Genomic DNA, 27,884 nt, shown 5'->3' with positions numbered 1-27,884 from the left:
CAACATCCAGAAATTGTTGCAGTTTCAAGGGACAGCAGGGCTCGGACGCGCGCACCCGCCGTCCCCAAACCGCGTGAACGCGGGGGGCGGGCGGGGGGGCGCACCCTCCTTGGCCGGGGGCGCGCACCCTCCTTGGCCGGGGGCGCGCACCCTCCTTGGCCGGGGGCGCGCACCCTCCTTGGCCGGGGGCGCGCACCCTCCTTGGCCGGGGGCGCGCACCCTCCTTGGCCGGGGGCGCGCTCGGGCCGCGCTCTCGCTGTAATTGCAGGTGAATGAAGGGGGCAGCGAGCTGCACTGACAGCAGCACCATGGCGGAGAGTCTGAACTTACTGCGGATCGGGGCTCTGCTGACAACTTGTAGCATCGGTAGCGTGGAGGCGACACCCCGCAGGGTAGGTGCACTGAACTCACCCGGGATATACAACAGGCAATGCATCTTAAAGCAGTATCAGATATTGTGTAGAAAGATGCTGTGAGCACAGATTACAGTGACAATAAAGCAGTGTTTAATCTCCTTGTAGTTTTAGCAGCAACGATTTCTCCCTTTTCGCAGTAACTTCATTGCAGTGTTAATCTTGTGACACTAATAAATAAATACATTTTGCAAACTTTGATAAGCAATTTGGAGGAGAAAGAGTTTTAAGCAGAAGAAATGCAGAATTCACCTTGTGGTTGTAATCCATTTTACATTCAGACAAAGTCTGTGAAGTCTGTGCCAGGGGTAATAGATCTCCAGCTCTGCGGAGGAACCCGATTTAAAACAATTAAAACAGCGGGTGGGCCAGTTTATTACTAACCCGCTCTCTGGATTTAACTTAAATATAAAATCTGTGCGATCCTAGCTCCAAGATTAACTTCTAGTTTTAAAAACTGGAGGAGTTTTTTTCTTGGGGGGGGGGGGTTTTGAGTAACTTACTTCTCTCCCAAGGCTATGTTTAAAAGTTGTCCCTAATATCCAGGAACTGAGGAAGGTTTTGATTATTGCCATAGATTAGTCAATGCACAACATCTGTAAGCAGCCTGGCTGGAGTAAGAATGATTGTTTAAGGGGACAGTAAACGTGTACAGGGGCTTTAATGGGTCAGGAGAGGAGGGAGCTGATTTTCACACTAAGTGTTGTGTACATTAGCCAGACCCTAAAGGAGCGCCTTTTGAATAAAATGCTGTTTCAAAACACAAACAGGAGGGCGGACATCATATCAAATGACCCAATTGTAATGGCTTGCTTTGCTCAAACCTCCTTCTCTGCAATTACCAGTCTGAAGTAGCTGTGCTAAATATTGCCTTTGTTTCTGGGTTAGCCCTCAGCCTGAGATCCGAGAATTGTGCGCCTTTCCCCCAGTATCTATCTCTCTCTCTGTCTGTCTCTCTCTTTCTCTCCCTTCCCTCGACCAGCAGCTTGCTGGAGGCTGTTTCTCCCGTATTAAATCTCCTATCGTTGGGTGTTGACATGATCAGGAAAATGATACTACCAGCATCAGAATACACGGCAGCTGTGGCGACTCTTCCCACCCTCTGTTAGATCAGAGCCGTCTGCTGAGAAGCCAGAGAGGTGTTGCCAAAGCTTTCTCTCCTGCACTCATCAGGATAAATACAAGGGTGCCAAATTTCAATACATCACAACTTCTACTGAAAAGGATAGTGATTGGTTGGCTGAGGCATTGCCCGTGCTGAAAGCGACAGGGGGCATCTGGCTCCCGGGTAATTCAAAAAGGAACAACGATTGAACTTATTCACTTTGTTTGCAGAAAATGGGTCCTTGCGTATGAATTTGTTACTTCAGGCAAACATAAATGAACCATATTGCAAATTAGACTGATTATCTTAAATTGGTTGTTCGCGTGGCTGTTAACACACTCAGGAGTGTTCAGCAAGTGCTGTCCAATTGTGAAATTACATCTAACCATAGACATTTTGGCATTTGCAAGCACGGTTGGTCAAATATCATCAGTATTCTGCCTATTAACTAAAAGAACAAGCTGTTGATTTCATCAGCCAATCATACAGCCTACTTATCTGGCACAAATTCACACACGATGTTACTCTATTGTGTGGTGGGCTGATTTGAGCAACAGGTTAAGCATTTCACACTGCTTTTCACTAATGGGGTGCCACCTTCAGGCATTCCACAATTCAGGGTTATGGAATCAAGGGCAAATAGATTGGGTTAAGAAATAGATCAGTTAAATGAATGGTGACAGACTGAAGGGATGTATTGCCTCCCCCTTTCCTATCCCTAGGATCACTTTGGGGGATAATTGGCATTGAGAGCATGTAGAAACTGAGAAAAGGAAAGCAAGTGCCAAGCAAACCCTGAACTCATATTTGGAAATAATTTGAAGCTATAACTGTAGAATGTTTCAGGGTATTTTGATGAAGTCAGACTGAATAGATAATTAGTGTGTGACATTCTGCACAATTGGAGATTATTTAATATTATTGTGAGAGCCTGGAATTCAATGTGACAGCCTAGTCTTTCTTACTAGGAATTGGCCACATCTGAATGGGTAATAACGTGGGGAAATGTGAACTTTGCCATGTTGGCAAAAAGAATAGAGAAGCAGTATATTAGTTAAATGGAGAGAGATTGAAGAGGGACCTGGGTGTCCTAGTACTTGAATCATAAAGAGTTGGTATTCAGGTACAACATGTGATTAGGAAAGGAAATGCAATATTTTTGTTTATTGCTCGGGGAATGGAATTTAAGGTTGGGATGTTTTGCTGCAGTTGTACACAGCACTGATGAGACCACATCTAGAATACTGTAGTTTTGGTCTCCTTAGTAAAGACGGGATATAAATGTGTTGGGAGCTATTCAGAGAAGGTTCACTCGACTGATACTTGAGATGGGGAGGGTCGCCTTGCAAGTAAAAGTTGGACAGGTCCAGCTTCAGCCTGTATCCATTAGAGTTTAGAAGATTGAGAGGTGATCTTATTGAATCATACAAGATCCTGAGGGGACTTGACAGGATAGATATTGAAAGGATGTTTCACTTTGAAAGAATCTAGAACTTCTTAACAAAGTTTAAAAAAAGGGGTCTCTCATTTCATATGGAGATGAGAAGAAATCCTTTTTCTCAGAGGATCACAAGTCTTTGGAACTCTCTTCCCCAGGGAACGATGGAAGCAGGTTTACGGTAGAGGGAGATAGATTCTTGATTAACAAGGGAGTTAAAGCATACTGGGGGGTACGTATTAGTAAGGACTTTGCAAGGTTAATTGGGCTAGGTCAATGCCAGATGGTCCTCTTAGTTTCATTCCTTTTACATAGGAATACATAGCAGGGTGATACAACTGGCTTCCTAGGCCATTTCAAAGGGCATTAATGGATCAATCACATTGTTCTGGATCTGGAGTCAAATATAGGCCAGATCCGATAAGGACATTGGTGAACCAGGTGGGTCTTTACAACAATGGTTCTTTGGTCACTATTATTGGGACTAGCTTTTAATTCCAGATTTTATTAATTGACTTTAAATTCCATGAGCTACTGTGTTCTCAGAGCATTAGGTCTGTGGATTATAGCCCAGAGAAACCTGCTTTTCTTTTAGGAGCTCAGAGGTTGAAAGTTGAATCAAATAGAATTTTGAGAGTATTTTTGAGAATTTTGTTTTGTGCCAGTATCAAGCTTAATTTGTTTCCTTCAAAATAATGTTGTATTTAAAAGGTGACCTGACCTTAATTCCACATCAAAAATTCACATCACTTGGGAAATCTCATTATTTCTGAAATGGAAGGAAAGAGTGTAGATTTGGTAAATGTGGTTATGTCATTTATTGTTTTTAGGAGAATACCAGTGAAATATATGATGTCCAGCATTGATTAAAATGGCCATTTAAAAAGTGTTAAGCAGTGTTGGAAATATAGAGTTAATCTAGATTTTTCAAAATATATAAGCTTCACAGCCTGTTCCCCACCCTGCCTGAGACATGCCAGGGAGGGAACAGCAGTTATGATGTGAAACAAAGACAACTGTTACAGCCTTGCTTGGGCGAGATCGTAAAATCCCGCCTGAGGCCTACGGAGATTTCCATTCTGGGAACATCTCCCGCCCCAGTTTCGGCCAATGACTATAGGAAGGCTGATATTTAATTCGACAAAATAGGTGATGGATGTAGTCTGACATTGCATAGGCAGTGGAGGGTTTGAGGGAGATGGTGGAGAGATTCACCATTGGAGATGGTGTCTTCAGCGTACCTGTGGAACCTGCCATTGTGGTTTTGGATAATGTCACCAAGTGGATCAGGAGAGAGGAGAGGAAGCGAAAGGGAGATCCTTGCTGCACTCCAGATGTAACAGTGTGGGACTGATGAAGTAGAGATGACCTGATTCTGAGGGAAGTTCCACTGAGTTGGTGAGAAATTGGAAGAAACTGGTGAAAGTGAACTCTGTTGCATTCTGTTTCCCAATCTAATTCTATCCTGAGAGTCTGTTCAAGTGCCAGTTAACAATGCAAAACCTGAAATACTCGGTAATACTCCAGGTCAGCAAGCCAATTAGTTGAGCAATGTATAAGATGGTGCACAATTAATTATATATAGCAATGCTGCATTTAACCTAAATTTAAATGTCCTTTGTTACAATCTTCTCATAAAGCTTATTTGCATAAAATTTCTATACTGGGACATATCTCTTTTCTGACACTGTATAAATGCGAACTGCCTTGTTCAGTGTTCTATTCAGATATAATATCACTTAATTTCTAAAAATAGCATTTCTGCTTTACAATTGAGAAGTCAATTTATATGTTTTGTGTATTTGAGTGGGATGGAGAATATTTCACACTCAGATGTAATCTCCTTGACACCTCCACCGATATCTTCAACCGATTAGTTTAAGAAAAGATGTCCTGCCCCTGAAACATAAGGCTCCATCACTCTGCCCTGCTTTCCTCTTCCAAAACCTTGACTCCAATTTAGTGTGTCTGAGAATCCTAACTAGCGCTAATACAGGGTGGTCGGACTGGATGCAGTAATGATGGTTGGCCATAAGACATAGGCCACTCAGCCCATCGAATCTGCTCTGCCATTCAGTCAGGGTTGATATTTTTCTCATCCCCATTCTCCTGCCGTTTCTCCATAACCCCTGGTCCCCTTATGAACATTTGTGTTACTGCATTAACTTTTGTTTGGATGGAAATTTTAAATGTATGATTAGAACCATTTTGTTGTGAAAATTACCATTAGCTGATAGGTAAGCACTTTGCTCTGACCTGATGCACATGAGGAAGCTGAAGGTGAGGCCAACGTTGAGAGAAGGAAATCATGGAAGGAATGTTCATTCTGAAATAAATTTCAAATGGAATAGCAGCATTAACAACTTGCTGAGGCAATTGTTTTGAAATTCCTTTTGCAGTTTTGGCTTCTTCTGTATTGCATTTTTGACACCTTATTAATCATTATTAAGGTGTGCAGAGACATTCTGGACTAAATCTCTGCTGAAGGCTGTCGTCTACAGGTTAATTTCAAAAAATACTTTCTAAGTCTTTCTACAGTTGGCATTTCTAAATTTGTATTTAGGAATTGTGTATTTATAGGAACAGGAGGAGGTCATTCTGCCCCTGGAGGTTGCTTTGCCGTTAATTTAGATCATGGTTGATCTGTAACTTAACTCTATTTATCTACCTTTGCTCCACATTCCTCGTTTCTGTTACCTCACAAAAAAATTCTATTAATCTCAATCTTGAAAGCTCCGGTTGATGGGTCAATGTTGATGACTATGGCCTGAATTTTCCCAGCTGTTGGAGGCAATTTGAAACTGGAGCTGGGGTAGGGGGTATGAGCGTGGTGCTGGGGAAACTGGAGAAAACCACGTCAGACTCTCTCCTCAGATGTGTTCCTGACTCCACGCAAATTTTCCATCTGTGGGTTTACGAACAAGGAGCAGAAGGAGGCCATTCAGCCCTTTTGAGCCTGCTCCACCATTTAATAAGATCATGGCTGATCTCATAATAATCTTAAATCTGTATCCTGCCTACCCTCTCAATAACCTATTGCCCCTTATGTACTAAGAATCTTTCCACCTCTGCCTGAAAAATATTCCAAGACTCTGCTTTCACTGCCTTTTCAGGAAGAGAGCTCCACTCAGTGAAAATGGACAGTCCTTTATTTTTAAACAGTGACCCCGTAGTTCTAGATCCCCCCCCCCCCTCAAGAGGAAACATCCTCTTCACATCCACCCTGTCAATACCCCTCAGGATCTTGTTTTTTTCAATCAAGTTGCTTCTTACTCTTCTAAACTCCAGCAGGTAGAAGCCTGGCCTGTCCATCCTTTCTTTCTAAGACAACCCAACCATTCCAGGTATTGGTTTAGTAATGAGTATTTCCTAAATGGTAAGAAATTAGGAAGTGTAGATGTACAGAGGGACCTGGGTGTCCTTGTCCATAAGTCACTGAAACTAACACGCAAGTGCAACAAGCTATTGGAAAGTTAACGGAATGAAACCTTTATCACAAGAGGATTGTGAATCTTTGGAATTCTCTACCTCAGAAGGTGTGGAAGCTCAATCATTGTGTATGTTTAAGAAGTAGATTGATAGATTTCTGATTAACAATCCTGTAAAGGTTTATGGGGCTAGTGGGTGTAAAAGGCATTGAAGTGTTCAATCAACCATGGTCTCATTGAATAGTGGAGCTGGCTTGATGGGCTGAATGGTTTATTCTAAACCTTCCCTGAACCACTTTTTCAATGCATTTCCTTAAACATGGTGACTAATAAGGTAAAAAAACTCTCCAAATGCGACCTCACCAGTGTACTGTAGCATAACTTCAGTTTTTACAACAATCGATGATTGTTTCATGGTTACTGTTACCAAGACTAGTTTCTCAATTCCAGATTTTATTAATTGAATTTAATTTCCACCCATGGTGGGAACTGAACCCAGGTCCCCAAAGCATTAGTGCTGAACATTTGATCTGAGTAAGATCACTATGCTTCCAGCCCAGCTGTGGGAGATGAGGAGGCAATTAAGACAGTTAAGGCCTGAATGAATGAATGACTGTTTTCGCAGAAGTAAGCAGGTTTATGGTGTCGCACAAACTTCTTGCTGTCAGGAGACTGGAAGGATCTTACCATCAACAACATCTTTCCCCTCTCCTCCCTCAATCAGCATTCTGAAAGAACTGTTCCTTCTGCAGTACGCTGTTCCATTCCTCAATCACCCCACACCTTTCCAGGAGGGAAGGAGAGTTGGAACACCTGTCTACTGGCTTCCTTTCTCGATGTCCAAGGCCCCAAGCATTGCTTCCAGTTGAATTAATGATTACACCCACTTTCTACTGTTGCCTACTGTAATCGCTACTCACAAGGCAGTCTACATTGGGGAGACAAAAGGCAGACTGGGTGATGTCTTTGTGGAACACCTCCATTCAGTCTGCATGTATAACCCTGCCTTTCTATCTACCGGTCATTTTCATTACTCACCTTGCTCCCACTCTGACCTTGACCTTGTGCAGTGTTCCAGTGAAGCTCAGCACAAGCTCACTGAAAAAGGCCTGGATCTTTGGACCAGCATTTTCAGACTCAACATTGTGTCACGCAATTTTCAGATGGTAATCTCTGCCCCCTTCTTTTTTCCTTTCTCTTTACAAGTATTGGTTTGACTCATTTGTCTTTCTTTGCATTTGGACGGTGTCTGTTCATTATTCTGCCATTCACACCTCCTCCAGACACGTATTTTACTCCTTGCCCGTCACCACTCTCTTTGGCCTTGCACCTTTTCATCATTTAATCTCTCCCGACTTCCTTTTTTTAAACAATCTGTTCCCCTTTCATTTCTAACTTTTCCAAAGTCAGGTGAAAAACCTGAAATTATATAACTGTTTCTCTCTCCACAGATGCTTCCAGATCTCGTGAATACTTCCAATATTTTCTGTTTTTTTATTTACGCTCTCCCAGCTGTTCTGACCATTTACCCCACTGCCAAAATTGCAAACAGATTGTTTGGTTATTGTCAGACTGCTGTTTGTGGAATCTTGCTGTGCACAAATTGGTTGCCACGTTTCCTATTTTACCAGAGTGACTACATTTCAGAAGGACTTCACTGGCTGTAAGGCTCTTTTGACCAGCCTGCGGTTGTGGAAGGTGCATGTTCCTCATTTCCCTTTATCTTGACACTGATTTTTTAATCTGATTTATTTCTGCTCTCCTCTTTGCACTCGAACTTTTGCAAAAAAGCCTTTTCGTTTATGTTATTAGCACCAAAATTGGCAACAAGAGCAGGGCAACATCCCTGGATCCTAAACGCCTCCCTGCCTGTACACAACCCTCTTCCAATCTGGGTAGATTTAACATGGAGGTTCTCCATATACCTATCCCTCCTGACATCGACATTCTTCCCTCGAGAAAAAGATACTAAAGTCTGAAGTCACATACCAACCAACTCAAGAACAGCTTCTCCCCTGCTGCTGTCAGACTTTTGAAAGGACCTACCTTGCATTAAGTTGATCTTTCTCTACACCCTCACTATGACTGTAACACTACATTCTGCACTGTCTTGTTTCCTTCTCTATGAACGGTATGCTCTGTAGCGCAAGAAACAATACTTTTCACTGTATGTTAGTACATGTGACAATAACAAAGCAAATCAAAGACTACAAGAGTGCTGGTTTGGGGGATGATATATTCTGCATTTTCTACATCCCCCCCCCCCCTTCCCACTGTATGCCTTCCTAAAGTAAGGAACCCCTTTTCTTTAGAGAAGTCTTTTCCCTTCAAGCAGTGCAAGGAGGTTTTAATCCGTGGGATTTAAATTTGATTCATTATTCAGCTATTGATAGATCAACCTTTTCAAACAATGCAATAGTTTCTGATGGGACACACTCCAAATTTATGTTTGACAGTACAACTGATCTTTTCTACAGAGTTCCTCGGGATGGTGTTGATTAACCGAAAGCTTTGTGACTGAGAAAGGTTTCACAAGTTAATGTGAATCTGCATTATATTTCGTGGAGAAATCTGTGTCACTGTTCATTTCCATCTCTCATCTCCCATTCCCACTTCCATCTCTTTCATTAACTTCTTTCTTCATATCTTATTTTTGCTTTTCTTTCTGCCTTTTTCTTCCTTTTCAGATTTTGATGGGAGATTTGTGTTGCTGGGGGGGAGGGCCCTTAAAGGGGGCGATAGCAAACATTGGGACTGAACCAGTGTTTTGTAGTTTTCTGGCATCACAATCCCTCATAGAGAATACAGATGAGATTTGCTCAAATAATTCCACAAATGAGGGCTTACAGTTGTGTCTTAGAGGGTGTTGGATACAACTTGTTAGGTATTGACAAAGTCCTTGTAGTCATGAGTAAGTTAACTATATCTATTTATTATCTACAAGAATTATGCAAATCAGTCTCACATTCATTGACTCTGTCTACACTTCTCGCTGCCTCGGAAAAGCAGCCAGCATAATCAAGGACCCCACGCACCCCAGATATTCTCTCTTCCACCCCCTTCTGTCAGGAAAAAGATACAAAAGTCTGAGGCATGTACCAACTGACTTGAGAACAGCTTCTTCCCTGCTGCCATCAGACTTTTGAATAGACCTATCTCGCACTATGTTGATCTTTCTCTACACCCTAGCAATGATTGTAACACTACATTCTGCGCTCTTTCCTTCTCAATGTACAGTAAACTTTGTCTGTATAGCATGCAAGAAACAATACTTTCCACTCTATACTGATACCTAAATCAAAAATATGAATATACAGTCAAAGATTCAAGCTAGGAGCTGTCTCCATTCTCGCTAGTGCACACAGCTCTATCCAAGACTAGACTGATCCCTTGGTATGGGTCATGTGTTCTCTGACATCACTGTGGGCGGTGCTCAGTATCATGTTAACCCTAGATCTGATGTGGAGATGCTGGCGTTGGACTGACATAAACACACTAAGAAGTCTCACAACACCAGGTTAAAGTCCAACCAGTTTATTCAATGGTAATCCCACAAGCTTTCAGGAACGGTGTTCCTTCCTCAGGTGTGTGGAAGGTTCTGATCAGAGAAGGGCATATAAAGGCACACACCTGATGAAGGAACAGCGTTTCCGAAAGCTTGTGGGTTTATTATCAAATACACTGGTAGGACTTTAACCTGGTGTTGTGAAACCCTGGATGTGCCAAGTCCTTGTATTACATATGGAGACTGGAGAAGCTGATGTGGTTTTACTTAGAGTGTTGAAGGCTAAGAGGAGTTTTGCTTGAGGTGTTTGGATAGAGTAGATAGAAAAAAAGAGAAGCTTTCCTGGGGACTGAAGTGTCGATAACCAGAGGACAGATTTCAGATGGTTGGCAAAAGAACAGAGGTGAAATGAGGACAGGCATTTTTTAAAATGTTGTGAATGGTTAGGATTTGGAATGCGCTGTCTGTTGGGTGGTGACCACAGATTCAATACAGCTTTATAAATGGAACTGGATAAATACTTGGAGAGAGAAAGTTGCAAGGATTGGGTGAAAGAACCAGGGAGGAGGACTAACTTGATTGCTTTCAAAAAAGCTGGTGAAAACTCGATAGGCTGAATGGCCTCTTCTGTGCTGTATTATCCTCTGATTCAATGAAATGTAGCCTGCAACAGTTCGCTTTACTGTCTCACCTGTCCTGCCCCACCCTACATTCCCGTTCCTGTACCGAGCTGTTCCTTTCTGAATCAGACATCTAACTGCTGTGTCTTATCCTTTCACACTGCAACAACTCACTCCTTAATGTAGAGGGTGAAAGCTTCCCCTTCACCCTGTTTCTCTCTCTTTCTCTGTAGCCCACTCTCGCATTGAAGATTTTAAAATATTTGAAAGGGCAACTGCAGAGAAGAAGCTTCCACTTGTGATGGACCAGACTTAGGGGTTGTGAATATATGATAGTCACTATTAAATCTAATAGAGAACTCTGGAGGACTTTCTTCACCCAGAGACTGGTGAGAAGGTGAACTCCCTAACACAGGGAGTGGTTCAGATGAAGAACATCAATACATTTGGAGGAGAAGCTGGGAGAGGGAACAGAAAGATGTGTCGATAGGGTTGGATGGACTAAGGTGTGGAGTCTAAGTATCAAGGTGAAGAAGTGGGTTGAGTGCCCAGTTTTCTAAATTCAATGCATGGCTCCAAATAATAATTCTGGAATCAGAGGCGAGTGCTTTTGCTGCCCATACTGATCCCCTCTTTGGTGCCTCAGAGTACATAACTTTATAACATTGATGCTGCCAAGGTTGTACCAAAGTGCCATTCATGCTGCATTTGCTCTGTATGAACTTAGCAACATGTGAATACAGTCCAAGTGCCTATAGTCATCCTTGTGGAAACATGCCCGTTTACTTAACTTGCTGCTTTCCCCTCCGATCTTTGCAAACTTGTGCTGCAGACAGAGAGTCTTTATAGTGGACTGTTTGTACAGTAACTGCTGACCTGGGTGTGAAAATGCTTTGCTTTGATCCAGAGATTTACGTTAACTTTCCTAACCTCAGTTACCACAGGCCAAGGTTCTGTTAGAAACCGATTGCATCAAAGTGTATTCATGCAACTGTAAATGAGACTCAATTCTAGTCTCTTGCCCTTAAACTTATTTAATTAGTTGGATGTTGGGAGTTCTTTCTGGGAGCTTTCATATGATTCATTACTGAATCCATGGTTTGTGCAGTTGCAAATTCCAGTTAAAGTTGGCCCAAGAAGCACTTGTAATTGATACAGGACACTGAGGTGTGAAATGCAGTAAATAAATTTTTATGTTTTTTTAATATTGCTGACATTGTTGAAGCTTTTAGTCTTGCACACATCAGAATAATCGCAAGATAACAATGTCAAGAGAAACAACAACTTTATATAGCACAAGAGTTCTGATTGGTTGGCAGGTGGACTCTGGTTTGTAGAGGCATTGCTTTGAAGAATGCACAAGTTGAAGATGACTGACAGTTAACTGCCAAGAATTGTTTAAAATTTAAACCAGGCAACTTGGCTCTAATTGGTTAAGATGTTGCCCTGGGGAATGAACTAGCGAACAGCCATCATCTATTTTGTTTAGCTGAAACAGGCACAAAGAGGGGCAGTGGTCAGCAGAGGAAGTGGTCAACACCAACGCTATTATCTGAGAGTTCTTGGGCCCACCTAAGGAGGGATGGAGCAAAGACTTTGCAGGTTTCAAGAGGATTTGCTGGTTCTTAGTTTAGCTTAATTGCTATGCAGTGAGTCAAGTGTTTGTACAGTAACTGCAGACCAGGGTGTGAAAATGCTTTGCTTTGATCCAGAGATTTACTTTAACTTTCTTAAACTCAGTTACCACAGGCCAAGGTTCTATTAGAAACCGATTACATCAAAGCGTATTCACGCAACTGTAAATGACTGCTGTCAAGTCAAAAAGACATTCTGCCTGTGACACAAGTGAGTGATGTGGTATATGAATTTCAGTGTCAGTGTGATGCCAGATGTGTGGGAGGCATGTCTCAAAGACTGGAGGATCGTATTCAGCTGCATGTCTCTTCTGCTGTTTGCAATAGGCAAGGTGCAGACCATACTCAACCAGGCAGTGCTTGCAAAATGCAACAATGCGTCCAACATTAGATGCAATTCTGTGACTGGACATTTCCTAAATAATCCTCAGTGTGCTAAAAATTAAGCTAACAACCAATTTAAGATCGTTAGTCGGGCTCACAGTGTGGCGTGTACTGGAAACTACAGATATTAATACAAAAGACCCTGTCCTTTACAGACAGAAAGAACAGGTACACAAATTGCACCTATTTCGGCTAAACAAAATGAGTGAAACCATTCGCTGGTTCATTCCACAGGGCAGTGTCTTGATCAAATAGAGTCAAGCTGCCTGGTTTAAATTTCAAACAATCGTGGCATCAACTGGTGCATTCTCCATACTAACACCTCTACCAAAGACTACATAGCCTTGTTTGTGATGGAGTTGTCACTGTCTCGAGGACACTTGAGTTAAGAGGGACTGTGGGGGACAGAGCAAAGGCTTTGCGGATTTCAAGAGGATTTTCTGGTCCTTAGTTTAGCACTTGGCCCATCAGTTGTTTCAGCTTCCTGGACAGCTCCAGAGAGTCACCCCTATTTGGTGCAGAGACATACCCAATTTAATTCAATTGGCCATTGCTTCTGTTTTAAAACACATATTCTTGTGTTCAAATCCTGCTGTAGCTTCACTCCCTCCCTTTCCCAGTAACCTTTTCTAACCCTATAACTCAGCAATATCGCTGCATTTGTACTAATTCTGGTCTATATTAATTGCTCTATCATTCTCATTTCCTTCAGCTGCTTTCCCCCTAATCTCTGGAATTTCTTCCTAAAATTCTCTGCCTCTTTTTTTTAAGACACTCCCTAAAACCCCCAGCCTCTTTGATTACATCTCCTAATATCTTCTTGTTTATCCGACCATGAGATAGATGTAGGAACAGATATAGACTGTTCAGCCCATTCCACCATTCAATGAGATCATGACTGATTCAATAATTTTCAACTCCACTATCCTGCCTTATCCCCATAACCCCTTACTGATTAAAAGTCTGTCTCTCAGCCTTGAACCAGCCTCTGTAACAAGAAATTCTTCCTCATCTCTGTCTTCAATAGGTGATTCCTTACTCTGAGATTATGCCCTCTGGTCCTAGACTCTCCCACAAGGGGAAACAACCTCTCGGCATCTACCCTGTCAAGGCTCCTGAAAATCCTATGTCTCAATAAGGTCGCCTCTCATTCTTCTAAACTCCAGTGAATACAGGCCCAACCAACTCAACTCTCCTCAGAAGAAAATCCCTCCATATCCAGGATCAACCTAGTGAACCTTCTCTGGGCTGCCTCCAAAGCCAGTATATTTTTCCTTAGATAAGGAACTGTTCACAGTTGTCCAGGTGTATTCTAACTAGTGACTTGTATTGTTTTAACAAGACTTCCCTTTTCTATACTTCATTCCTTTTTGAAATAAAGGCCAACATTCCATTTGCCTTGCTGATTACCTGCTCAACCTGCATGCTAGCTTTCTGCGATTTATTCATGAGGATCCCTAAATCCCTCTGTGCTGCAGCTTTCTGCAGTCATTCATTTAAATAATATTCAGCTCCTTTATTCCTGCTACCAAAGTGCATAACTTCACATTTTCCTACATTATATTTCACCTGCCAAGTTTTTGCCCACTCACTTAACCAGCCTATATCCATCTGTAGATTTGTCATCCTCACCACTAACCTCATCTATTTTTGTGTCATCTGTAAACTGGGCAATACATTCATTTCCCTTGCCCAAGTCATTAATATATTTTGTAAATAATTGTACCCAGCACTGATCTTTGTGATACTCCACTAGTTACAGGATGCCATCCTGAAAACACCCCTCCTATCCTGACTCTGTCTTCTATTAGTTACAGTAAGAAGTCTGACAACACCAGGATTAAATCAAACCGATTTATTTGATAGTAAACTCACAAGCTTTCGAGGTTTCCCTCTTCGTCAGGTGAATGAAGAGTTCTGGCCTCAGACAGAGCATATAAAGCACAGACAGTTTACAGATTACTGTTTAGAATGCGAATCTTTACAACTAACCTGCTATTCAAGTCTTAAAGTGGCCGACAATGTCTGTGCTTTATATGCTTTGTCTGAGGCCAGAACTCTCCATTCACCTGACGAAGAAGGGACCCTCGAAAGCTTGTGAGTTTACTATCAAATAAATCGGTTGGACTTAAACCTGGTGTTGTCAGACTTCTTACTGTGATTACCCCAGTCCAATGCTGGCTGTTCTATTAGTTAGCCAATCCTCTATCCATGCCAAGATATTAACCCCAGCACCATGGGCTCTTATCTTATTAAGCAGTCTTTTGTGCAGAACCAATGCTTTTTAGAAATCCAAGTATATTACATCTACAGGTTTCCCTTTATCTATCCTGTTCATTACCGCCTCAAAGATTTTAATACATTTGTCAGGTATGAATTCCCCTTCATGAAGCCAGGCTGATTCTGGTTGATTATATTATGTATTTCTGAATGCCCTGCTATTACATCCTTTATAACAGACTCTAACATTTTCTCAGTGACAGATACTAAGTTAACTGGCTGTAGTTATCAGTTTTTGTCTCTCTCTCTTTTTGAATAAGTATGTTAGCAGTTTTCTAATCTTCCGGGACTTTTCCAGAATTTAAGGCTTCTTGGAAGATTACAATCAGTGCCTTCATTATCTCTGTAGCTTCTGGTTAAAATCTTGTTGAAGTTCCTGTGAAATACTTCAGGATGTTTAACTACGTTCCAGGCACAATGTAGTGTAAATTGTTGTGGGTGAGTGTCCCCAAACTCGCCAACTTTGGTGAGATTGGCACTGAAGGTGGATAGATCCCTCCAATGGAAAGGCCATGGATTTTGCTGTTATCCCTTTCCATTTGCTCTATAGCCAGTTGGACTTTGTGCATCTTTTATTATCTCCATTCCAGAGATGGCATCGTCCTTAAGTTTTTGTTAAGAGCGCACTATTGCTCAAAAATGAGAAAAAGACCAAACTGATCTTGTGTTTACAAAGCTTGTTTTGGAAATACAGAAAAATAACTAGTTCTCGTTATTATCTTGGCTGGATCAGAAAATGTTCAAATTGTTTGCTGGAATCAACCTCTTTAATGTGGTGACAAGTGGTTTGAATTAAAATGGGACTTTGAAGAAACCCTGGTATGTTTTAAGACTGAAGATTAAAGTTGACATGCTGGGTTTTGTTCTTTAGGAGATTTTCAAGCACATCTGTCACATCTGGTAGTTGTAAACTTCTTTTTAAGTATGGAAAAATGTTAATAGTTTCAAAATGTGTTCTTTCACTAATGTATGTGTGAGTTGACACCTAAGATTGTGGTTTGATACAGAGTGGACGCTACATTACTGATTATGCACAGATATTACCTGTAATTGTGACGTGAATACTTCTTTTACGGCTGCACCCACCTTTATCCCAGCTGCTACAGGAGGCTAATCCTTTAGGGTGGAAGGGTTTCAGGGGCTGTTGCAACACACACAATGTTGGGGAGAGGGAAAGCCCATCCCTACCTCCATCTGATGTGTTATTCCATTGGATGTTAATGCAGGATTCAGAGTTGGAACTTCAATCTGAACTCAATAGACTGTGGAGCAGGGTTCAAACCCTGTACTCGCTAACGCGAAAAGCAGGAATGCTATCACTATGCCAAAAGCTCTGTTGTATCTACATTCCCCTTGTTTCCCTGAGCCACACCACAATGGGGGCCAATAAATCTTTCTGGAGTAAAAACACTCTGTATCATGAGGATGCCCTGGAGGGCATGTATTTTATTGTTAATGTTATTATGAGCAATTATGTCGATCCATCCTTTACCCCAGAATTGCGATATCTTATGCATGACAATACGTATGAATTTTGGGCAGCATGGTGGCACAGTGGTTAGCTCTGCTGACTCTCAGCACCAGAGACCTGGGTTCAATTCCAGCTTTGGGTGACTGTGTGGAGTTTGTATGTTCTCCCCATGTCTGCATGGGTTTCCTGTGGACTGTGGGAGGAAACCAGAGCGCCCAAAGATGTGTTGGGTAGATGGATTAGCCGTTCTAAATTGCCCCTTAGTGCCCCAAGACGTTTAGGTTAGGGAGATTAGTGGTGTAAATGTGTGGGGTTATAAGGATAGGATGGAGGGGGTTTGGGTAAGTTTCTCTGTCGGAAAGTCGGTGCAGACACGATGGGTTGAATGGCTTTCTCCTGCGTGGCAGGGATTCTATATTGATTCCTAGCCCACTCAAAACCATGTGATCTCTTTGAAGAGGCAAAAATCAGATTTTAAAAACTCCAGGCAAAATAGAGAGGAAAATCTAGAATGTTCCATTCCAAATCCCTCAGATGATTGGAGCTGGTCCAGGAGATTACTCCATTTCCACTAATTCCTTGCAGTACCTAACCTTAGGTAGGAGGTGAACTTCATCCCAGCCAGAAAGAGTCCAGGTTTAGCTTGAAGGAATTCTGCAAATTGGCACACAGGAGCTGCAGCTTGTTCCAGAGGTCATAACCTTTAACCTCTCTTTGAACTGTGGATACCGGCTGAATGCTTATCCTAGAATGAGAGAATATACCAAAATTCGAGAACAATTATGGTATTTGTGTGTTATATTAACATTTCCAACCCATCCTTGTTTAGTTGATCATCCAGCCTGTCCTATGTTGTGTGTGATTTATTAAGAATATTTCATTATCTTTTTAGGTCAGCTGTCCATTTGGGAAAGGCACAGTAAGAAGTCTCACAACACCAGGTTAAAGTCCAACAGGTTTATTTGGAATCAAGAGCTTTCGGAGCACTGTTCCTTCACCTGATGAAGGAGCGGTGCTCCGAAAGCTCGTGATTCCAAATAGACCTGTTGGACTATAACCTGGTGTTGTGAGATTCCTTACTGTTTCCACCCCAGTCCAACACCGGCATTTCCACATCATATGGGAAAGGGAATTGGAGCTGGGAACTAGAGGAAGGAACTGAAAAAAATCATGTATTGCTTTGGTGACCTCCTGCAATATTTTATTTTCAGGTCTATTATTCGTGTGGAGCCATTGTTGATTCTGAAGCTCAAGGTATTATCCTCTCACCTGGCTTTCCAGCTGGTTATGTTCCAGGAACACACTGTTTGTGGCAGTTCTTCATTCCAGCTGGCATCCACCTTGTTTTGGAAGTTTTTGACTTTGACGTGTTTGAGGATCCACATAATGATAAAACCTTGCTTGGTGAACATTCAACCTCTACACTGATATCGAGGGAGGTTTCTGGTTCGTCGCAGAATGGGGCCACTGAACAGACTCGAGAGTCCAATAACCTCTACCCTCAAAGGAAGGAACCTGTCCAAGACGGAAGAATGAAGGTGTTTTTTAATGAGACCAATGTGTCTAATTCCAAAGCTTTTGATGGTGACTACTCTGTCACCCAATCACATGAAGCTGAAGGCAAGCGAATGGTTGCACGAACAGACTCCGCAAAGCTGGAGATAGTCCAGATGCTGCCATTAGGACAAGATTTCTCAGTCTCAGAATCTCCAGTTGACTTGCATAAGGATGATTCTACAAAGTTAAATTTGAGTGATCCACTTTCTGAATTTGGTGATCACAAAGACGTCAATGTAGACCCACAATTCAACATTGAACGACAGGGTGAGGAGAGGCTGGGAATTAACCATCCTGAAGTGCAACAAGTAAATGATTCAGCTATACCCACAATGATTCCTGCAACAAAGGTGACGCCCTTTGTACCTCCTGAGGTCTGTCCAAATGATGTTTTATATATTTCCGATCTGATCACATTCTCCGCCCGCTTCTGCGGAGCCAACACTCCCGTCAACAGGACGTTGATGTTTGGTTCTTCCGAGGAGATGGTGGAGGTGGTGGTAGAGATGATCACTACTACAAACCGGGGGCGAGGCTTTCTTCTTCTTTATCAGTTTAAAGCTGGCCGTGATGCTGACTTCCGAACCTTGATTAAACACTGGGACCAAGACAACCTGATCCATTCCTTAGTCATTGCTGGTGTTGCTCTCTTGTCTGTAGTACTTTTGACTGCGCTCTGTCATACCTGGAGGTGAGTTTAAACTTTATTCACTTCTGTCTCTGATCCTCTGAACATGTCCTAGAAACTAAACATTCTGCCAAAACTGTGGAAGATCGTTAGTGTTTAAGGGGGAGATGTCTTTCAGGATTCAGCTTAAGGTTTATTCCCAATATGCATTCCTTAGTCAAATACAGTTTGATTATCTGAGAATAGAAAGAAAGGATTGCATTTAAATATAGCCTTTGGATGTTCCAAAGTCCAAATTAAGTAATATTGAGATGTTGGAATGTGGGAAGCACAGCAGCCAATTTGCACATAGCAAACTCCTACAAACAGAAATGTGATCGTGGCCAGATAATCTTTTTAATGATATTTGTTGAAGGCTAAATATTATCTGAGGGTAATGTGGAGGACTGTTGAGGTGATGCTATGGTATATTTTACTTCTACCTGAGAGCATGGATGGAATGTCATTTTAATGTCATACGTGAATGGACTTCAGTAAGGCCTTTGACAAGGGTCCCTCATGGCAGACTGGTGCAGAAGGTGAAGTTGCATGGGATCAGAGGTGAGCTGGCAAGGTGGATACAGAACTGGCTCAGTCAGAGAAGACAGAAGGTAGCAATGGAAGTCTGTGACAAGTGGCGCTCCTCAGGGATCAGTGCTGGGACCTTTGCTGTTTGTATTATATATAAATGATTTGGAGGAAAATGTAACTGGTTTTATTAAGTTTGCGGACAACACAAAGGTTGGTGGATTTGTGGGATAGCGATGAGGACCTTCAGAGGATACAACAGGTTGGAGACTTGGGCGGAGAGATGGCAGATGGAGTTTAATCTGGACAAATGTGAGGTAATGCAAGGTCTAAGGTCTAAGGTTGGAAGGTCTAATACAGAGAGGAAATGTACAATAAATGGCAGAACCTTAAGACATTGATAGGCAGAGGGATCTGGGTGTAGAGGTACACAGGTCACTGAAAGTGACAATGCAAATGGAGAAGGTAGTCAAGAAGGCATACAGCACGCTTGCCTTCATCGGCCGGGGCATTGAGTTTAAAAAGTCATTTTACAGCTTTATAGAACCTAAGTTAGGTAGCACTTGGAATATAGTGTTCAATTCTGGTCGCCACACTACTAGCAGGATGTGGAGGCTTTGGAGAAGGTACAGAAAAGATTTACCAGGTTGTTGCCCAGGTGTAGAGGACGTTAGTTATGAGGAGAGGTTGGACGAACTTGATTTGTTCTCACTGGAACGACATAGATTGAGGAGCGATGTGATAGAATCTACAATATTATCAGGGGCATGGAGAGAGTGGATAGTCAGAAGCAATTTCCCAGGGTGGAAGAGTCAATTACGAGGGGTATAGGTTTAAGATGTGAGACAAGGTTTAAAGGAGATGTATGAGGCAAATTTTTTACACAGATGGTGTTGGGTGCCTGGAACTCGCTGCTGGGGGAGGTAGTGGAAGCAGATACAATAGTGACTTTTAAGGAATGTCTTGACACATACATGAATAGGATGGGAATGGAGGGATATGGTCTATGGAAGGGTAGGAGGTTTTAGTTCAGTCGGACGTGGTTGTTGCAGTCTTGGAGAGTCGAAGGGCCTGTTCCTGTGCTGTAATTTTCTTTGTTCGTTGTGAAAGATGGCACCTCTGATAGTGCAGCACTTCCTTGGCAAAGGAGTTCAACTTTGACAGGCTACTGACTCAAGAAATGACAGTGCTACCCAAAGCTGATTCCTTGACCAGAGTGCTCTCACGTTACCATGACAATGATTATATGTGAATCGATATTACCTTCCCATAATCAATGAAGCAGTTGCATTTTACAGATAAGATGATTAGTGTGGCAAACAGCTGGTGTTTAAGGTTATTATGAGCATTCATCAATATATGGCCTTTGTTATGTTGTTTTCTCGGTTTGGATACAAATAAAGAGGAATCTATTATTTATAAGAACGAGTTGAATTATTGCAGTTCTGAATTTTTTATGTTAATTAGAATGTGCTCAGAATCTTAATTGATTCACACAATCTGGCCTTGATCATCTTGCCACTCTGTATACAAATACATCAATGTGCCCATTAAGTTTCAGAATAAACAGACCATTAGGTTTTTTCACATTCGTGTCTGAATCCAAAATCAATTCTGTGGTACTGTGGAAGAACAGTGGAGCAAATCACAGATTTCAGGTCACTTTCGGTGAGATTCCCCCATGGATCAACCAAAGGACAAATCAGTGTAGTAGTTTATGTGCTGATGAGGTTTCTCTATGTCTAGATCATCTTGTGCCATTGATCATCCCTCTCTCGGATAACAATCTGCCCGCAGGCCTCTGGAAATGTCCCCCCTGTAACCAGATGTATGTTCTAGTCCTCCCTGTGGGGAAGCGCCAGGAATTTGTTGGAGGTCTTTTCCCACACAACACCTTGTGCCCACCTCCTCTGCTGCCACCATTAAGAATATTGAGCTGCCAAACAGGAGGGATGGACTTGTGGAATGAATTGTGTCTGGATTGTACACAAGTTTCTTTCCCCTCTTGAGGAGAGGAAACAGTGAATCTCCAAACTGGACAGGATCAGAATATCTGTATCTCAATGGATGGAATCTCTGTGAGAGTTCCCCCAAATTTCCACTGTTAATTTTGGTGAAAGGTTGTCTTAGGAGGGCTTCACCAACTGACAGGGGATTGAGAAATCCCCAGTGGAATTTTTAACCCCTCCAGATGTTTTGCTGCTGGCTATTTCTGTGTGTCTTGGAATGGTTTTGGAGTCGACCCTGGTGTTATACTGAAAACAGGCCACAGCCCACCCTGAACACACAAGAATTTCACTTCAGACACACCGATGGGATCACAAGAGAATTTCCTGCTGGGAGCAGTATGTCTAGACCTAGAACTCAACTGTATAACTCTTCTAGTCAGTAATTGCCACCAGCATCCTGAAAAATTAGGTTTTCAGCAAAGGTTAACTGAGCCCAGATGGAATAACCTCACAAATTGTGACTCATGACCTGTTTGACTGACATTTCGTTTCCTGATTTTTGTTTTTCTCTCTCTCTCTCTCCACTGCCTACCCACTGAAAACAACATTACTGAGGCCAAATTGTACTTCTAAATTGCTAAGTGTCTACGGCTGATTTTAAAAATAGCTACAAATTGCATAATAATGCACGCTGATTAGCTAGTCAGCCAATTCTAAGATATTGTAATTAAAATGGTTCCTACACACAGAATGGAGGCAAAACTCCACCAAGCAGCAAAGCATTTCTCATTCTTCTCCATGGGTTGGGAAGAGGCCATTCTGCCCCTCAAATCTGTTCCAAGCCATTCAATGAGATCATGGCTGATTAGGGTGAAATCACGACATCAAATGGAAGAAGGCCATTCAGCCCATCACATCTGTGCCCATAATTGTGATCCAGTCTAATCACACTATCCAACTCCTGATCTATAGCCCTGCAGGTTACAGCACTTCAAGCACATTTCCAAGTATTTCGTAAATGTCAGGAGGATTTCTATCTCTGACGCCCTTTCAGACTGTGTTCTAGACCTCCATCATCCTCTGGATGGAAAAGAATCTTTTCAACTCCCTGCTAGTCGTGTACCAATCCTAACTCCGTCCACTGCTTTCATTCAGAGATCCCTCAATACCCTTGGTTAGCAAAACTTTAATGATCTCTGACTTAAAGTGACAGATTAAGTCCCAGCTTCTGCTGCTTTTAAAGTCTATTTATTTGTGTCACAAGTAGGCTTACATTAACAATGCAATGAAGTTACTGTGAAAATCCCCTAGTCGCCACACTCCGGCGCCCGTTCGGGTGCACCGAGGGAGAATTCAGCACGGCCAGTACACCTAACCAGCACGTCTTTCAGGCTGTGGGAGGAAACTGGAGCACCTGGAAGAAACCCATGCAGACACGGGGACAACATGCAAACTCCACACAGACAGTGATCCAAGCTGGGAATCAAACCAGGGCCTCTGGCACTGTGAGGCATCAGTTCTACCCACTGTGCTACCCTCTACTCCCACTTTGTGGGATTGCATTCCACGCTTCTACCACCCTTTAGAAGAAATGTTTCATAACTCCTCTCTCTCCTGATTTTTTTTTAAGGTTGTGTCCTAGTGCAGAAGATACAGAGGCATGGGATTGAGGGTGATTTAGCAGTTTGGATCAGAAATTGGCTAGCTGCAAGAAGAGAGAGTGATGGTTGATGGGAAATGTTCATCCTGGAGTTCAGTTACTAGTGGTGTAACGCAGGGATCTGTTTTGGGGCCACTGCTGGTCATTTTATAAATGACCTGGATGAGGGTGTAGAAGGATGGGTAGTAAATTTGCGGATGACACTAAAGTCAGTGGAGTTGTGGACAGTGCTGGAAGGATGTTGCAGGTTACAGAAGGATATAGATAAACTGCAGAGCTGGGCTGAGAAGTGGCAAATGGAGTTTAATGTGGAAGAGTGTGAAGTAGTTCACTTTGGAAGGAGTATAAGGAATAGAGAGTTCTGGGCTAATGGTAAGTTACTTGGTAGTGTGGATGAGCAGAGAGATCTCGGTGTCCAGTGCATAGATCCCTGAAAATTGGCACCCAGGTTGATAGGGTTGTTAAGGTGTATGGTATGTTAGCTTTTATTGGTAGAGGAACTGAGTTCAGGAGCCATGAGGTCATGTTGCAGCTGTACAAAACTCTGGTGCGGTCGCACTTGGAGTACTGCGTATAGTTCTGGTTGCCACATTATAGGAAGGATGTGGAAACATTGGAAAGGATGCAGGGAAGATTTACCAGGATGTTGCCTGGTATGGTGGGAAGATCTTATGAGGAAAGGCTGAGGGACTTGAGGCTATCTTCATTAGAGAGAAGAAGGTTAAGAGGTGACTTAATAGAGGCATATAAGATGATCAGAGGATTACATAGGGTGGACAGTGTCCATCTTTTTCCTCGGATGGAGATGGCTAGCACAAGGGGACATAGCTTCAAACTGAGGGGTGATAAGTATAGGATGGATGTCAGAGGTAGGTTCTTCACTCAGTAGTCAGAATGTGGAATGCCCTGCCTGCAACAGTAGTGGATTCACCAACATTAAGGGCATTTAAATGGTCATTGGATAAACACACGGATGATATTAGAATAGTGTAGGTTTAGAGTGGTTTCACAAGTTGATGCAACATTAAGGGCCAAAGGGCCTGTACTGAGCTGTTATGTTCTATGTACTATCAGAGAAACATTATTTCGCTCTCTCTCTTGCTCTCAACCCTGTCAATTCCTAAAAACCTGTATCAAATCACCTCTTAAACTTCTGTATTCCAAGTATTCAGACCTGTGATCTCTCTCTAGTATTGAATCCCAACTTTCTGTTGATTCTGCGCTGCATTCTATCCTTAGTCAATAGACCCTTTGCATTTTCAGGGACTATTGGACTTGGACATGTGTGTGTACACATAAGCAACCAACCAAAAGGGAATTGTGATAAAGTTAGTTAGAGATAAATAGCTATAAATACTGTCATAATTAATTAGAGTACAACAAAACTTGCATTCGTATAGCAAATCTAATATTCCAAGGCATTTTATAGGAGCTGTGTACAGTTCTGACCACTCTACTATAGAAAGGATATTATTAAACTAGAAAGAGTGCAGAAAAAATTTACTAGGCTGCTACCAGGACTTGATGGCTTGAGTTATAAGGAGAGGCTGGATAGACTGGGACTTTTTTCTTGAGGAACGTAGGAAGCTCAGGGGTGACCTTACCAAGGTCTGTAAAATAATGAGGGGCATAAATCAGCTAGATAGTCAACATCTTTTCCCAAAGGTAGGGGAGTCTAAAGCTAGAAGGCATAGGTTTAAGGCGAGAGGGGAGAGATACAAAAGGGTCCAGAGGAGCAATTCTTTCACACAGAGGGTGGTGAGTGTTTGGAACAAGCTGCTAGAGGTAGTGGTAGAGACGGGTACAATTCTGTCTTTTAAAAAGCATTTAGGCAGTTACATGGGTAAGATGGAATTAGAGGGATGTGGGCCAATTGCGGGCAATTGGGACTAGCTTAGTGGCTTCAAAAAAGAGGCAGCAAGGACAAGTTGGGCTGAAGAGCCTGTTTCCATGCTGTAAACCTCTATGACTCTATGAACGATTATCAACACTGAGCCATGTAAAATGATAGCAGCACAAGTGATCAAAAGTTTGGTCAAAGCGATAGGTTTTAAGAGAGCATCAAACAAGGTGAGGGATTTAGGGATGGAAGTCCAGAGCTTGAGGCCCAGGCAGCTAAAGGCACAGCCACCAGTGTTGGAATGATTCAGAAACAGGGACGTGCAAGTGGCCAGAATTGGATGAGTTCAGAGACTTTTGAGGTTCGTAGAACTGGTGGAGATGACAGAGATAGGAAAGGGTTAGGCCATGGAGGAATTTGAAAACAATTATGAGAATTTAAAAATTGAGGCATTGCGAGCCAAGAGCCAATCTCATAAAAGCCGCCACCATTCCTTTCCTCGAGCCAAGTCTTCTCATAATCTCCTAGAGTGTGAGTTTAATTAGAACTGAATTGTGGCGATTTCCTGTTGTTGAGTTGAGACTGACAAACCCATTTCAGAAAAGAGATTTTTACATGTTAGATGGGGTTGGATTTTAGTCCACGTTCCAGACTCGAAGGAAGTACAGCCAATTCCATCACTGAGTGGCCCCAAAAGCAGTTGTAAAAGCCCAACCCCAGCCATCTCATTCATACTGTGAAAATATTTTGATTACATTCTGAAGAGCTTTTTTTTTGTATTGATGCAGCAAACTATTTCAAGCACTTTAAAATGCTTGGTAAGTGGTAATGTAGGTGGTAATTCTAACACTCTGCTATTAGAACTGAATCATCATTTCATGGTGATAACTGTAAATACTTTATGTATTTGCTAAACGTCTACATTTAAGTGACAGAATTGTGCTCTGTTGCATTGTGCTTTTCTTTAAAGCAACAACAATTTGCCTTTTTTCTTGTACTTAGTTGCTTATTAACAAGAGGAATATTAGTGCAGAATAACAACATGGATCACAGCACAAACAGACCATTCGGCCCAACTACTCTGTGCCAGTGTCCATGCTGCACGTGAGCCGATTCATACCCCATTTCGTTGCACCATAGTCTACCTATAGTCCTATCTTCCTCCTCTACTGATCCACCTTCCTTTGTAGTGTATCCATACTATTCATCTCATCTGCTCCTTTATGATATGGAGTTCCACATTCTCTAGGTTTGGCTGGGGTTGTTTTCCTTAGAGCTGAGAAGGATGAGTGGGGATTTGATAGAGGTGTACAAAATTTAGAAATATAGATAGGAAGGAACTTTTCCCCTTTGTAGAAGGGTCATTAACCAGGGGGCATAGATTTAAAGTCCGGGCAAGAGATTTAGAGGGGATTTGAGGAAACACTTTTTCACCCAGAGTGTGATGGGAATCTGGAATTCGTTGCCTGAAAGGGTGGTAGAGGCGGGAACCCTCACAACATTTAGATGCATATTTGAATTGCTGTAACATACAAGGCTACAAGCCAAGTACTGGAAAATGGGATTAGAATAGACAGGTGCTTGAAGATCAGCACAGCCACGATGGGCCAAAGGGCCTCTTTCTGTGCTGTAAAACTTTACGACTCTATTTAGTTTCTCCTGCAGTGATATCCTGGGACTGAGATAATTGACATCCAACACCACAACAATCTCCCTTTGTGCTGGGTACAACTCCACCCATTTGAGAAGGTTCCCCTTGATTCCAATGAAATCAGTTTTGCTAGGATTCCTTGATGTCACCTTATTAATTTGTTTCATAATCTTAAAAACCTTTCCTCAAACAACCTTTAGCCCTCTCTATTAGAGAGGGAAGATTCCCATCCTAGCCACACACTATTTCTAACTTGGAACTATATGGCTATTCCTTCACAGCCAAGATCCTGAAACTCTCCTCCTCACAGAACCGTGAGGGTCCCTGCACCACATGGACAGCGGCAGTTCAAGAATGTGGTTGATCAGCACTATCGTGGGGGCTATTAGGGATGGGCATTAAATGTTGGCCTTGCCAGCGACACTCACATCCCATGAACAAAAGAGAAGAGGCTTTTTCAATCTTTTCTGATGATTATAATTCTTCCCAGGTCCCAATAGTAATAAGTATTTCTAGGTCAAGTGTAGCTTTGTTCGATGTGAGCGCCTTTTAATCTGCCTTGACACTTTTTTTGCGTCTGAACCTTAGGAGACCCATCCCCAAAATGATTGGGGTGTAGCGAGTGCGTGCGAGCGAATGTGTGTGTGGGGGGGTGTGTGTGTGTGTGCGCGCATGTCACTTTTGTGTGCAATAGTGCTCCCTCCAATTTTAAGATTATGGTCCATTGTTTTTAAAACTCTGAATCTCACCAGAGAAAATGTTTTTAATCATTTTAAATCTAGTATCTCAAGAAAATGCAACCTGTCCTCATCATTTAACCCTCTAAATATCGTTGTGGGGTTGAGGGAAAAAGTCGACACAGACATAATGAGCCAAATGCACTCTCTTCGTGCTCTAAGCTTTTCTCCCCTTCTCCCCCCCTCCCCCCACCAACTCTAACACTGGGCTGTGAGTGTGTTCTGACCTGTCGGTGCCATTAGCACACACTGTGATAACTGTGGCAGCAACAAGCAGATAGACAGAAAGTGCAGCTCCAGTGACCTAAAGACTCAACATTATTGGCCAACAGCCAGCACGTGTGGTCCAAACCAAAGTTTCCTGGAAGAACCCCAAGTTTTTGTTGCATTGACTCATTTATTTACTGTCCGAACTTACAGTAATCTTGCTGATAACCTTACAGTCTGCAGATGGACTTTATGGTTATTGGAATCTACAAACTCAGAGTGCAAAATTTACATAATATCATCATTTAAGATTAAAAAGTGAAGAAACAGCAAATACTGGACGGATAAATCTGAAACCTTATTCCAGTTGGGGGAGGCGATGCCTAGTGGCACTATCCCTAGACTATTAATCTAAGAACTCAGGCTAATGTTCTGGGGACCCGGATTTGAATCCCTCCATGGCAGATGGTGGAATTTGAATTCAGTTTTTAAAAATCTGGAATTAAAAATCTCATGACCATGAAACCATTGTCGATTGTTGGGAAAAACCCATCTGATTCACTAATGTCCTTTATGGAAGGAAATCTGTCATCCTTAACCGGTCTGGCCTACATGTGACTCCAGATCCATAGCAATGTGGTTGACTCTCAAACGCCCTCCAAGGGCAAGTAGGGAGGGGCAATAAATACTGTCCCAAGAATGAATTTTAAAAATTTTACTCTTTGAGATACTGTGCATTTCTAGTAGTTTCTTGTTTGAATTCCTTTCATTCGCTATGAACAAATCCACTTCCATTGTACCGGATTCCTC

The 27,884-nt window shown here is 42.3% G+C and overlaps 1 protein-coding gene across 1 annotated transcript in view; it reads left to right on the top strand.

Moving 5' to 3' along the window:
* The first annotated feature begins 308 nt into the window (after positions 1–308).
* LOC145356179 (uncharacterized) overlaps positions 309–27,884 on the top strand; it is a 49,327-nt gene continuing 21,751 nt past the window's right edge. Inside the window, exons 1-2 of the mRNA XM_080208788.1 lie at positions 309–392; positions 17,490–18,526. Of these exons, the coding sequence (XP_080064914.1) occupies positions 309–392; positions 17,490–18,526 (1,121 nt within the window). The remainder of the gene's footprint in view (positions 393–17,489; positions 18,527–27,884) is intronic.

The sequence above is a fragment of the Carcharhinus amblyrhynchos genome, chromosome 20 (assembly GCF_965287045.1).
Source record: "Carcharhinus amblyrhynchos chromosome 20, sCarAmb.v2.hapA, whole genome shotgun sequence".
NCBI classification, from domain to species: Eukaryota; Metazoa; Chordata; class Chondrichthyes; order Carcharhiniformes; family Carcharhinidae; genus Carcharhinus; species Carcharhinus amblyrhynchos.
This window is presented reverse-complemented; position numbering and strand designations above follow the sequence as displayed.